The 12,065-nt window shown below is 69.7% G+C and overlaps 2 protein-coding genes across 2 annotated transcripts; one reads left to right on the top strand and one right to left on the bottom strand.

Moving 5' to 3' along the window:
* Positions 1-982: 982 nt before the first annotated feature.
* LOC128899819 (biogenesis of lysosome-related organelles complex 1 subunit 3-like) lies at positions 983-1,512 on the bottom strand. The gene has a single exon (XM_054179528.1). It carries the CDS (start codon positions 1,510-1,512, stop codon positions 991-993), a length of 522 nt encoding a protein of 173 aa, XP_054035503.1. The 3' UTR covers positions 983-990.
* Positions 1,513-6,100: 4,588 nt separating this feature from the next.
* Positions 6,101-11,647, top strand: NKPD1 (NTPase KAP family P-loop domain containing 1). Its single transcript, XM_054179524.1, has 4 exons — positions 6,101-6,193; positions 7,017-7,116; positions 8,040-8,171; positions 9,621-11,647. Exons 1-4 carry the CDS (start codon positions 6,170-6,172, stop codon positions 11,645-11,647), a joined length of 2,283 nt encoding a protein of 760 aa, XP_054035499.1. The 5' UTR covers positions 6,101-6,169.
* Positions 11,648-12,065: the final 418 nt, after the last annotated feature.

The following is a 12,065-nucleotide window of genomic DNA, read 5'->3' on the forward strand; positions in this document are numbered from 1 at the left end:
CTTGGGGTCGCTGTGCCCCCTCTCAATAAACCTTTTCTGTGCCCCCCACCAAGCCCCCCTCCAGGGTGTCCCTGCTGCTGTGTTCTGTCCCCTGCTGCTCTCTGTAGTTGCTGTCCCCCTCCCCCCTAGTGCCAAGGCTTGGGGACGAGGTGGAGACCACCAAGGGCCTGCCAGGACCCCTCCAAGGCCACCAGGTTGGCACCCAGTGCCACCCTGAGGCGTCTCTGACCCTGCCCCCTCCCCTTCAAATCCCCCCTTGGGTGGCACCACTGTGCCCCTGGCACCCAGCAGGGTCCCCCTGTGGCCACCAGCAAGGCTTTATTCAGCTCCAGGTGGCACCAAGAGCTGGCAGCTGGGGACAGGGGGGGCTGGAGGTGGCCCGGGGGGGGGCAGGCAGGAGGTGGTGGCAGCGATGGTGGCACCAGGAGGGGCTTGGTGGCATCAGGCAGGAGGTGGTGGCAGCGATGGTGGCACCAGGAGGGGCTTGGTGGCATCAGGCAGGAGGTGGCAGCGGCAATGGTGGCACCAGGAAGCCCCCAGTGGTAGTCCTGGTGGTGGTCCCGGGGGTGGCCCCGGTAGTAGTCCCGGTAGCGCCCCCAGTGGCGATCCCGGCGCTGCTCCCAGTGCCAGTCCCGGTGCTAGCCCCGGCGGCGATCCCGGCGCTGCTCCCAGTGCCAGTCCCGGTGCTAGCCCCGGCGGCGATCCCGGCGCTGCTCCCAGTGCCAGTCCCGGTGCTAGCCCCGGCGGCGATCCCGGCGCTGCTCCCAATGTCAGTCCCGGTGCTAGCTCCGGCGGCGATCCCGGCGCTGCTCCCAGTGCCAGTCCCGGTGCTAGCCCCGGCGGCGATCCCGGCGCTGCTCCCAGTGCCAGTCCCGGTGCTAGCTCCGGCGGCGATCCCGGCGCTGCTCCCAGTGCCAGTCCCGGTGCTAGCCCCGGCGGCGATCCCGGCGCTGCTCCCAGTGCCAGTCCCGGTGCTAGCCCCGGCGGCGCTCAGAGGTCCGGCAGCCCGCCGCCGATGTCCGGGAGGAGGGTGCAGGCGGCGACGATGTCGACGGTGGCGGCGACGGCGCCGAGGTCCCGGCGAGCCAGGCGCAGGCAGTGAGCGGCGGCGGCGGCGGAGACCTGAGCCCGGCCCAGCGCCGCCCCCAGCCCCCGCAGCCGCCGAGCGGCGGAGCCGTAACCGAGCCGCAGGGCGCTGCCCACCGCCCCCCGCAGCCGCCCCGAGCCCTCCCGCAGCCGCTGCTGCAGCAGCGAAGGGTCCCCCCCGGCGCGACCCCTCCCCACCACCCCCCCCCAGACCGCCGCCGGTTCCTCCGCCAGCACCGGAGGGGACTCGGGGGGCTGCCGGTGCCGCTCTTCCTCCTCCTCCTCCTCGTCGGTCTCGGAGGCTTCTCCCGGTACCTTCAGCCCCGTCCCGGGGACGCCCCCGGTGCCCCCCGCCGGCAGCTCCGGCTCCGAGTCGCTCTCGGAGGCTTCGCCCGGGACCACCCGGGGGGGGCGGGGGGCGGCCATGGCCTGGGGGAGGGGAGGGGGAGGCCGGGGGGGAGGGGGGTCAGAGAGCCCTCGGTGGCTCCATGGGACCCCACGGAGGACCCCACGGAGGTCCGCACGGGGACCACCGGAACCACCACCAGCCCTTCCCCCCTCCCAGACCTCCCCCCCATCCCCTCCCTCGGCCCCACAGCGACCTCAGGGATCCCTCAGCCACGCCGCGGCCGCACGGGGACCCCCCCACGCCCCCCGAGGAGCTTCCTCGGGGACCCTCTCCCAGCCCCAGCTCACCTCCTGCCCAGGAGCCGCCGCCGGTCACATGCGGAGCGGCGTCCGGAAGCGGAGCTGCCCACACTCAATATGGCGGAGCCCGCCCGCAGCTGCCCTCACCCAATATGGCGGAGCCCGCCCGCAGCTGCTCACAGTCAATACGGCGCAGCCCGCCCGCAGCTGCCCACACTCAATATGGCGCAGCCCGCCCGCAGCTGCCCACAGTCAATACGGCGCAGCCCGCCCGCAGCTGCCCTCACCCAATATGGCGGAGCCCGCCCGCAGCTGCCCACACTCAGTATGGCGCAGCCCGCCCGCAGCTGCCCACACTCAATATGGCGCAGCCCGCCCGCAGCTGCCGGCGGGAGACTCTGCCCCCTGGCGGCCGAAGTTGTGATCGCTGCTGGGAGCACCCGGGGGGGGCGCTGGGAGGGGCTGGGGCGCTGGAGGGTGATTGGGGGGCGCTGGGGGGGGGGGGCGGGGGGTACCCACCTCTGCCGGCTGGGCCGGAACCGCCCCTGGGTGCTCAGCATCCGACCTCCACTGAGCCCCCCCCAGGAGTAGCCCTGCAAGGGGACACTGGGTTGGGACCAGGGACAAAGCGGCGGGGGGGGGGGGGGGGGGGGGGGGGGGCACACGCGATGACCCCAGAGGACCCCCCCCCCCCCCTTGTCCCCATAGGACCCCCCCTGTCCCCCCAGTGTCCCCTTAAAGTCCCCACAGGACCCCTTCCCCTATCCCCCCCAGTGTCCCCCTATCCCCATAAGGTCCCCACCCTGTCCCCCTGTCCCCCCGCCCCCGGTGCCACCCCTGGCCGCTGCCTGTCCCTCTCCAGGCCACCCTGAGGAAATGCCACCAGTGCCACCCGCCCCCGGTGCCCCTGAGCCCCTCCCTGGCCCCCGCCCCCAACCTCCCTGCTGTCCCCTGCGTCCCCCTGGCACTCTCTTTGCCCCCCTGTCCCTGCCCTGTGTCCCCTCTGTTCCTCTCCCTGGCCCCCTGGCCCTCTCCCCATGTCCCTGCTGCCACCTGTGTCCCCCTGCTGCTCTTCTTGTCCCACTGTCCCTCTGTCCCTCTCCCTGTCCCCCTGTCCCCCTCCCCACGTCCCTGCTGTCCCCATGCCCCCCTGGCACTCTCTTTGTCCCCATGTCCCTGTCCTCTGTCCCCTCTGTCCCTCTCCCCACATCCCTACTGTCCCCATGCCCCCCTGTCCCTCTCCCCATGTCCCTGCTGCCACCTGTGTCCCCCTGGTTGCTCTCCTTGTCCCCGTGTCCCCCTGTCCCTCTCCCTGTCCCCCTCCCCACATCCCTCCTGTCCCCACGTCCCCCTGTCCCCCTCCCTTTCCCCCTCCCCACGTCCCTGCCCTGCGTCCTGTGTCCCCCTCCCCACGTCCCTCCTGTCCCCACGTCCCCCTGTCCCCCTCCCTGTCCCCCTCCCCACGTCCCTGCCCTGCGTCCTGTGTCCCCCTCCCCACGTCCTTCCTGTCCCCACGTCCCCCTGTGCCCTCCCTGTCCCCCTCCCCACGTCCCTGCCCTGTGTCCTGTGTCCCCCTCCCCACGTCCCTCCTGTCCCCACGTCCCCCTGTGCCCTCCCTGTCCCCCTCCCCACGTCCCTGCCCTGCGTCCTGTGTCCCCCTCCCCACGTCCCTCCTGTCCCCACGTCCCCCTGTCCCTCTCCCTGTCCCCCTCCCCACGTCCCTGCCCTGTGTCCTGTGTCCCCCTCCCCACGTCCCTCCTGTCCCCACGTCCCCCGTGCCCTCCCTGTCCCCCTCCCTGTCCCCCTCCCCACGTCCCTGCCCTGCGTCCTGTGTCCCCCTCCCCACGTCCCCCTGTCCCTCTCCCTGTCCCCCTCCCCACGTCCCTGCCCTGCGTCCTGTGTCCCCCTCCCCCCGTCCCTGCCCTGTGCCCCCTCTGTCCCTCTCCTTGTCCCCCTCTCCCTGCCCTGTGTCCTCTCCCCGTGTCCCCTCTGTCCCCTCCCCTGGCTGAGGTTGTGGGGGGTGGGCTTGGCGGGGGGGGGGGGGGTGGGGGGGGGTGGTGGAGCGGCCGGCAGGTGCCCGCGGTGCCCTCCGCCCCCACCGGCGGCGGCAGGAAGCGGCGATGTCACCGATGTCACCGCGGTGTCACCGCACGGCAGGGCGCTGGCACGCGGGCTGGCACGACAAGGATGCCACCGGCCCTGGCACGGGCGGCAGGAGGGACAAGTGGCGGCTGCCATCCCCTCCCCCCCACCCCCACCCCCACCCCCGGGGGAGGTTCCCCTGCGGCTCTCCTGCCCAACCCCCGCCCCCCCCCCCCGAGTGTTGTCCCCCCCCCGTGTGCCACAGCCTCCTCCTGCCCCTCTCCTGTCCCCTGGGTCCCCAGTGCCCCCTCAGTGTCCCCCCCCCAGCCCCCTCCCTGTCCCCTGGGTCCCCAATGTCCCCTCAGTGTCCCCCCCCCAGCCCCCTGTGTGTCCCCTGGGTCCCCAGTGCCCCCTCAGTGTCCCCCCCCCAGCCCCCTCCCTGTCCCTGGGTCCCCAATGTCCCCTCAGTGTCCCCCCCCCCAGCCCCCTCCCTGTCCCTGGGTCCCCAATGTCCCCTCAGTGTGTCCCCCCCAGCCCCCTCCCTGTCCCCTGGGTCCCCAATGCCCCCTCAGTGTGTCCCCCCCCAGCCCCCTCCCTGTCCCCCGGGTCCCCAATGTCCCCTCAGTGTCCCCCCCCCAGCCCCCTCCCTGTCCCCAGGTCCCCAATGTCCCCTCAGTGTCCCCCCCCCCCGCCCCCTCCCTGTCCCTGGGTCCCCAATGTCCCCTCAGTGTCCCCCCCCAGCCCCCTCCCTGTCCCTGGGTCCCCAATGTCCCCTCAGTGTCCTCCCCCCAGCCCCCTCCCTGTCCCTGGGTCCCCAATGTCCCCTCAGTGTCCCCCCCCCAGCCCCCTCCCTGTCCCCAGGTCCCCAATGTCCCCTCAGTGTCCCCCCCCCCAGCCCCCTCCCTGTCCCTGGGTCCCCAATGTCCCCTCCGTGGCCCCCCCCAGCCCCCTCCCTGTCCCTGGGTCCCCAATGTCCCCTCAGTGTCCTCCCCCCAGCCCCCTCCCTGTCCCTGGGTCCCCAATGTCCCCTCAGTGTCCCCCCCCCAGCCCCCTCTCCTGTTCCCCGGGTCCCCAATGTCCCCTCAGTGTCCCCCCCCCAGCCCCCTCCCTGTCCCTGGGTCCCCAGTGCCCCCTCAGTGTCCCCCCCCCAGCCCCCTGAGCGTCCCCTGGGTCCCCAATGTCCCCTCAGTGTGTCCCCCCCAGCCCCCTCCCTGTCCCTGGGTCCCCAATGTCCCCTCAGTGTCCCCCCCCCCAGCCCCCTCCCTGTCCCTGGGTCCCCAATGTCCCCTCAGTGTCCCCCCCCCCAGCCCCCTCCCTGTCCCTGGGTCCCCAGTGCCCCCTCAGTGTCCCTCCCCAGCCCCCTGTGTGTCCCTCCCCCAGCCCCCTGGGTGCCCAATGTCCCCTCCCTGTTCCCCCAGGTCCCCAATGTCCCCTCAGTGTCCCCCACACCCTCCCCACGTCCCTCTCTGTCCCTGTGTCCCCTTCCCCTCTTCCCCCACCCCTCCCCCTCCCCATCGCCTGCTGGCTCCGGTCCCGGTGCCGTCCCCTGCATCCCTCCTGCCCCTCTCATCCTCCCCTCGTCCCTCCCCCTCCTCCCTGCATCCCCCTCTCGTCCCTCTGTCCCCTGCATCCCACCCTGTCCCTCTCTGTCCCCTCCACCCCTCGTGTCCCCCCCCGGTCCCTCTGTCCCCTTGTCCCTCTGTCCCCTGCATCGCTCCTGTCCCTCACATCCTCCCCTTGTCCCCCCCTTGTTTCTCTGTCCCCTTGTCCATCTCCCCCCTGCATCCCACCCTGTCCCCCTCCTCCCTGTGTCCCCTTGTCCCCCTCTGTCCCCTGCATCCCACCCTGTCCCCCTCCTCCCTCTGTCCCCTTGTCCCCCTCTGTCCCCTGCATCCCACACTGTCCCCCCTGGTCCCTCTGTCCCCTTGTCCCCCTCTGTCCCCTGCATCCCACCCTGTCCCCCTCTGTCCCCTCCACCCTTCGTGTCCCCCCTGGTCCCTCTGTCCCCACGTCCCCCTCTGTCCCTCTGTCCCCATGTCCCCTCCGTCCCCCCTCTGTCCCCCTTCGCCTCCCTCCCTCCCTCCCCTCCCCCCGCCGCCGCTCCGTCTCCCGCTGGCCGCGGTCCCGGGGCCGCGGGGCGGGCGGGGCCGGGGCCGCGGTGCTCCGGTGGGGGCCGGCGGGGGCCGGGCGTTGCTGTGCCCTGACTCAGGGGGAGGCGCAGCCGGAATTTCAGCCCCGGCCACCCCCTAATTATTTCCTCCCCTCCCGCCGCGGCGGGGCCGGATCCCGGGCCCGGTATAAACGCGGTCACGGAGCCGCCCCGGGGACCGATGTGGCCGGAGGCAGGAAGGGGATGGAGCCGGCGGCGCTGCCCGGGGTAGGAGCGGGGACGGCGGAGGGAGAAAAGAGACCCCCCCGGGGGTGGCCGTAACGGGAGCGGGGGGAGGGGGAGGGGAGGGAGGGGGGCGGGGGGGGAGGGAGGCTTCTGGCACCAGTGGCACCAGGACAGGCTGGGCTGGGGGCACCAGGGTCCTGTCCCCCAGCCTCAGTGTCCCATGTCCCCCTGTCCCTCTGTCCCCTGTCCCTCTGTCCCACAGCCTCAGTGTCCCATGTCCCCCTGTCCCTCTGTCCCCTGTCCCTCTGTCCCACAGCCTCAGTGTCCCATGCCCCCCTGTCCCTCTGTCCCCTGTCCCTCTGTCCCCCAGCCTCAGTGTCCCATGCCCCCCTGTCCCTCTGTCCCCTGTCCCTCTGTCCCCCAGCCTCAGTGTCCCATGTCCCCCTGTTCCTCTGTCCCCAAGCTTCAGGGTCCCAAAGCCTCAGTGTCCCCAAACCTCAGTGTCCCCTGTCCCCCAGTCCCCACATCTCAGTGTCCCCTGTCCCTGTCCCCCCAAGCCTCAGTGTCCCCAAGTCCCTATGTCCCCAAGCCTCAGTGTCCCCTGTCCCCCTGTCCCTCTGTCCCCCTGTCCCCCAGATCTGTGTCCCCAAGCCTCAGTGTCCCCTGTCCCTCTGTCCCCATGTCCCCATGTCCCTCTGTCCCCTGTCCCCAAGCCTCAGTGTCCCCAAGCCTGTGTCCCTCTGTCCCCACATCTGTGTCCCCCTGTCCCCGTGCCCCCTTTCCCCACGGGGTCCCCATGCCCCCCTGGCGCTGGGGGTGCCCTGGGGGTGCCCTGGGGGTGCCATCTGTCCCTCCCCCGTGGCAGGGCTGCTGTGAGGAGCGCTTGGCCTGCCTGGGGCCGGGGGGACACAGCTGTGGCTCTCACCACGGGACCCTCATGGAGGGGGACTCCAGGGACCACCAAGGTACTGGGAGAGGGTTGGGGGGGGGGGGGGCAGGGGATGGGGGGGGAGGGTGAACTGGGAGGGCTGGGAGCATCCTCATCCCATCCTCATCCTCATCCCATCCCCAACCCTATCCCATCCCCATCCCATCCTCATCCTCATCCCATCCCCAACCCTATCCCATCCCCATCCCATCCTCATCCCCTTCCCATCCCTATCCCTATCCCATCCCTATCCCTATCCCTATCCCATCCTCATCCCTATCCCATCCCCATCCCATCCCCATCCCCATCCCATCCTCATCCCCTTCCCATCCCTATCCCTATCCCTATCCCTATCCCATCCTCATCCCATCCTCATCCTCATCCCATCCCCATCCCCATCCCATCCCCATCCCCTTCCCATCCCCATCCCATCCTCATCCCCTTCCCATCCCCAACCCTATCCCATCCCCATCCCATCCTCATCCCCTTCCCATCCCTATCCCTATCCCATCCCTATCCCTATCCCTATCCCATCCCCATCCCCATCCCATCCCCATCCCTATCCCATCCTCATCCCTATCCCATCCCCATCCCATCCCCATCCCTATCCCATCCTCATCCCTATCCCATCCCCATTCCATCCCCATCCTCATCCTCATCCCTATCCCTATCCCTATCACATCCTCATCCCATCTCCCAACCCTATCCCATTCCCATCCCTATCCCATCCCCATCCCATCCTCATCCCTATCCCATCCTCATCCCCTTCCCATCCCATCCTCATCTGCATCCCATCCCCATCCCCATCCTATCCTCATCCTCATCCCCATCCCCTCTCTAGCTGTCCCCTGTCCCCCTCCCACCCCTGTCCCCACCCCTTGGGGACCCTCCCCACGGGCTCCAGCCCGCGAAGGGGCCTCCGGGGCAGGGTCACCTCCCTGCTGTGCCCTTTGTCTCCAGAGGGGCTGACGGAGGACGACATCTACTGCCGCTGCCTGTCCAAGGCGCTCTGCCACACGGCCACGCCGGTCACCGTCGGCTTCTACTCCCCCTGCGGCCACCGCCTCGACTCCCTGCTGGACAAGGTCGCCGGTGGGTGAGGGGACCCCGTGGGGACAGCCTCCCCACGGGCCTTCCCTTCCCTCTTCCCTTCCCCCTTCCCTCTTCCCTTTTCCCTTCTACCTTCCCTTTTCCCTTCACTCTTCCCTTTTCCCTTCACTCTTCCCTTTTCCCTTCCCTCTTCCCCTTTCCCTCTTCCCTCTTCCCCTTTCCCTCTTCCCTCTTCCCCTTTCCCTCTTCCCTCTTCCCCTTTCCCTCTTCCCCTTTCCCTCTTCCCTTTTCCCTTCCCTCTTCCCTTTTCCCTTCCCTCTTCCCTTTTCCCTTCCCTCTTCCCTTTTCCCTTCCCTCTTCCCCTTTCCCTTCCCTCTTCCCCTTTCCCTTCCCTCTTCCCCTTTCCCTTCCCTCTTCCCCTTTCCCTTCCCTCTTCCCCTTTCCCTTCCCTCTTCCCCTTTCCCTCTTCCCTCTTCCCTCTTCCCCTTTCCCTCTTCCCCTTTCCCTCTTCCCTTTTCCCTTCCCTCTTCCCTTTTCCCTTCTACCTTCCCTTTTCCCTTCACTCTTCCCTTTTCCCTTCACTCTTCCCTTTTCCCTTCCCTCTTCCCCTTTCCCTCTTCCCTCTTCCCCTTTCCCTCTTCCCTCTTCCCCTTTCCCTCTTCCCTTTTCCCTTCCCTCTTCCCTTCCCTCTTCCCTTTTCCCTTCCCTCTTCCCTTTTCCCTTCCCTCTTCCCTTTTCCCTTCCCTCTTCCCTTTTCCCTTCCCTCTTCCCTTTTCCCTTCCCTCTTCCCCTTTCCCTCTTCCCTCTTCCCCTTTCCCTCTTCCCTCTTCCCTCTTCCCCTTTCCCTCTTCCCCTTTCCCTCTTCCCTTTTCCCTTCCCTCTTCCCTTTTCCCTTCTACCTTCCCTTTTCCCTTCACTCTTCCCTTTTCCCTTCCCTCTTCCCTTTTCCCTTCCCTCTTCCCCTTTCCCTCTTCCCTCTTCCCTCTTCCCTCTTCCCCTTTCCCTCTTCCCTCTTCCCCTTTCCCTCTTCCCTTTTCCCTTCCCTCTTCCCTTTTCCCTTCCCTCTTCCCCTTTCCCTTCCCTCTTCCCCTTTCCCTCTTCCCTTTTCCCTTCCCTCTTCCCTTTTCCCTTCCCTCTTCCCCTTTCCCTTCCCTCTTCCCCTTTCCCTCTTCCCTCTTCCCTTTTCCCTTCCCTCTTCCCTTTTCCTTTCCCTCCCCTCTTCCCTTTTCCCTTCCCTCCCCTCTTCCCTTTTCCCTTCCCTCTTCCCTTTTCCCTTCCCTCTTCCCTTTTCCCTTCCCTCTTCCCCTTTCCCTCTTCCCTCCTCCCTTCCCTTCCCTCCCCACCCAGCATCCATCAGGACACCCTCAGCCCTCTCACCCCTGCCCCTCTCACCCCCCCATCGGTGGGGGGTTCCCCCTTGACCATCACCCTTCCCTTCCCCCCTTCGGGGCCACCTTCCTCTTCCTCACCCCTCCTTTCCCCCGCGCTCAGCCTTCATGCGGCAGGAGATGGCCAGGCGGGAGGAGGCTGAGCTGCGCCGCGGGCAGCCGAAGCCCCGGAGCCCCCGGGGCTGGGGCTTGGCGCTGGCCCTCTGGTACCTGACCTTCTACAGCCCGATCATCACCGAGGCTCACCTGAGGAGGAAGAACCTGGAGTTCCTCTTCATCCGCTTCAGCGCCTGGCAGTTCGCCGGCTGCGACAAGCTGTGGGCGGGACTGGTGACCACCCTGTGCGACAGCATCCGGCAGCACTTCGGGGCTCTGCCCCTCAGCGTCTACCACGTCCTGGGGACCCCTCCCCGCTACGCCTCGGGCTTCGGCCGCCGGGAGTGGGCGCTGAAGACGGGAACCTGCCTGAAGCTCTGGGGCTTGCTCTTCGTGCTGGCCGCCGGCCTCACCATCCTGCTGGTGGCCCTGCTGGTGCCGGGCATCAAGGACCACCGGGCGCTGCAGGTGGTGGGCAGCGCCGTGGCCTCCCTCTCGGGCTCCAGCCTGGTGCTGGGAGCCTTCCACATCCTCAAGAACCTGCTGGTGAGCGAGAAGCAGAAGATCGAGCGGCTGACCAACAGCCAGCGCTTCGCGGGGCAGCTGGGCTTCATGAGCAAGGTGCGGGGGGAGGTGGAGGCGCTGGTGGGCTTCCTCTCCTTCATGGAGGTCTTCGAGCGCCGCCGGCTGCGGGTGGTGCTGGAGATCACCAGCCTGGACCTGTGCCTGCCGGAGAAGGTGGCCGGGGTCCTGACGGCCATGGGCACCCTGCTGGCGGCCGCCCACTCCCCTTTCATCTTCATCCTGGCCGTGGACCCCAGCGTGATCGTGCCCTGCCTGGAGCAGGCGGGCTGCCTGAAGGGGCTGGCGGACAACGGCTACCTCTACCTCAGCCGGGTGGTGACTCTGCCCTTCTCCATCCCGGCCATGGGCGCCCGCTCCCGGCTGCGCTGCCTGGAGGCCGCCCTGGGCACCCGGGAGGACCTCATGTACCGAATCATCACTTCCAACCTGGCCGAAGCCGCCCGCAGCCCCCCCGGCCGGCGCCGGCGCTCCCACCAGCACCACCACCACCACCATCACCATCACCATCACCACCACCACCTCCCGGCGCCCCCCAGCTGGCGGGAGGTGGACGCCGAAGCCGCTCGCTGCATCCGGGAGGCCTTCGGCTGCCTGCACGACGCCAGCCAGCCCCTGGCTCGCTACCTGCCCACCGACGGCGTCCACCTGCGCCGCATCGTCAACACCATCCCCATCACCCTGCGCCTGCTGCTGCACCGAGCCCACTCCGCCGGCGCCAGCCCCTCCGCCGCCCACCCCTTCCCCGCGACGCCCCCCGGCGCCGGTGCCACCTTCCCCGCGCCCCCCGGTGCCACCTCCTTCCCCACGCCCCCCGGTGCCACCTTCCCCGCGTCCCCCGGTGCCACCTCTTTCCCCGCGCCCCCCGGTGCCACCTCCTTCCCCGCGCCCCCCGGTGCCACCTCCTTCCCCACGCCCCCCGGTGCCACCTCTTTCCCCGCGCCCCCCGGCGCCACCTCCTTCCCCGTGCTCCCCGGCACCGATGCCACCTCTTCCCCCATGCCCCCCGGCGCCGGTGCCACCTTCCCCGCGGCCCCCGACGCCACCTCCCCGCTGGCCGCCGCCGCCTGGGTGGTGCTGGCCGACCGCTGGCCCTGCAGGCTGAGCTGGGCGCTGCAGTGCCTGGAGGACGCCTGGCAGGCAGGGCTGGCACCGCAGCTGGAGGGCAGGACCCTGTGGAGCATCTACCAGGAGCAGCTGGCGGAGCTCAGCGCCCTGCGGCAGCCTCTGCGCAACCTCCTGAGCCTGGACGGGGACCCGGAGCTGTTCCGCAGCTTCCTGGCCTGCGACTTCCCCTTCGGTGCCAGCCATGCCCACCGCCTGCTGCCAGCCACCGTCAACCTCGACCACTCCATCCGGCACCGCATGGCGCTGCTGCGGGGCCTCGACCGCCTGCAGGGGGCTGCCCCCAGCGCCCCCGGCCGCGGCGGGCACCGCCCGGCCCCCGAGTGAACCTCCCCCCCACCTCCCCCCCGCGCCGCCCTGGCACCGCTCTCTGCCAGCCCTGGCGGTTCCGTGCCACCCCTGGCCAGTCTGTGCCAGCCCTGGCACTCCATTCTGCCGGCCCTGGCGCCTCTATGCCACCCCTGGCCAGTCTGTGCCAGCCCTGGGCCAGTCTGTGCCAACCCTGGCACTCCATTCTGCCGGCCCTGGCACCCCTCTGCCACCCCTGGCCAGTCTGTGCCAGCCCCGGGCCAGTCTATGCCAACCCTGGCACCCCATTCTGCCGGCCCTGGCACCCCTCTGCCACCCCTGGCCAGTCTGTGCCAGCCCCGGGCCAGTCTATGCCAACCCTGGCACCCCATTCTGCCGGCCCTGGCACCCCTCTGCCACCCCTGGCCAGTCTGTGCCAGCCCTGGCCCCTCTATGC

The sequence above is a fragment of the Dryobates pubescens genome, unplaced genomic scaffold, assembly GCF_014839835.1.
Source record: "Dryobates pubescens isolate bDryPub1 unplaced genomic scaffold, bDryPub1.pri scaffold_75_arrow_ctg1, whole genome shotgun sequence".
Lineage (NCBI taxonomy): Eukaryota > Metazoa > Chordata > Aves > Piciformes > Picidae > Dryobates > Dryobates pubescens.

Coding starts and splice junctions, on each gene's coding strand:
- NKPD1 (XM_054179524.1), top strand. CDS start 6,170: ATGGAGCCGGCGGCGCTGCCCGGG. Junction 7,117..8,039: donor GGACTCCAGGGACCACCAAG/GTACTGGGAGAG, acceptor CTTTGTCTCCAG/AGGGGCTGACGGAGGACGAC. Junction 8,172..9,620: donor CCTGCTGGACAAGGTCGCCG/GTGGGTGAGGGG, acceptor CCCCGCGCTCAG/CCTTCATGCGGCAGGAGATG.
- LOC128899819 (XM_054179528.1), bottom strand. CDS start 1,512: ATGGCCGCCCCCCGCCCCCCCCGGGTGGTCCCGGGCGAAGCCTCCGAG.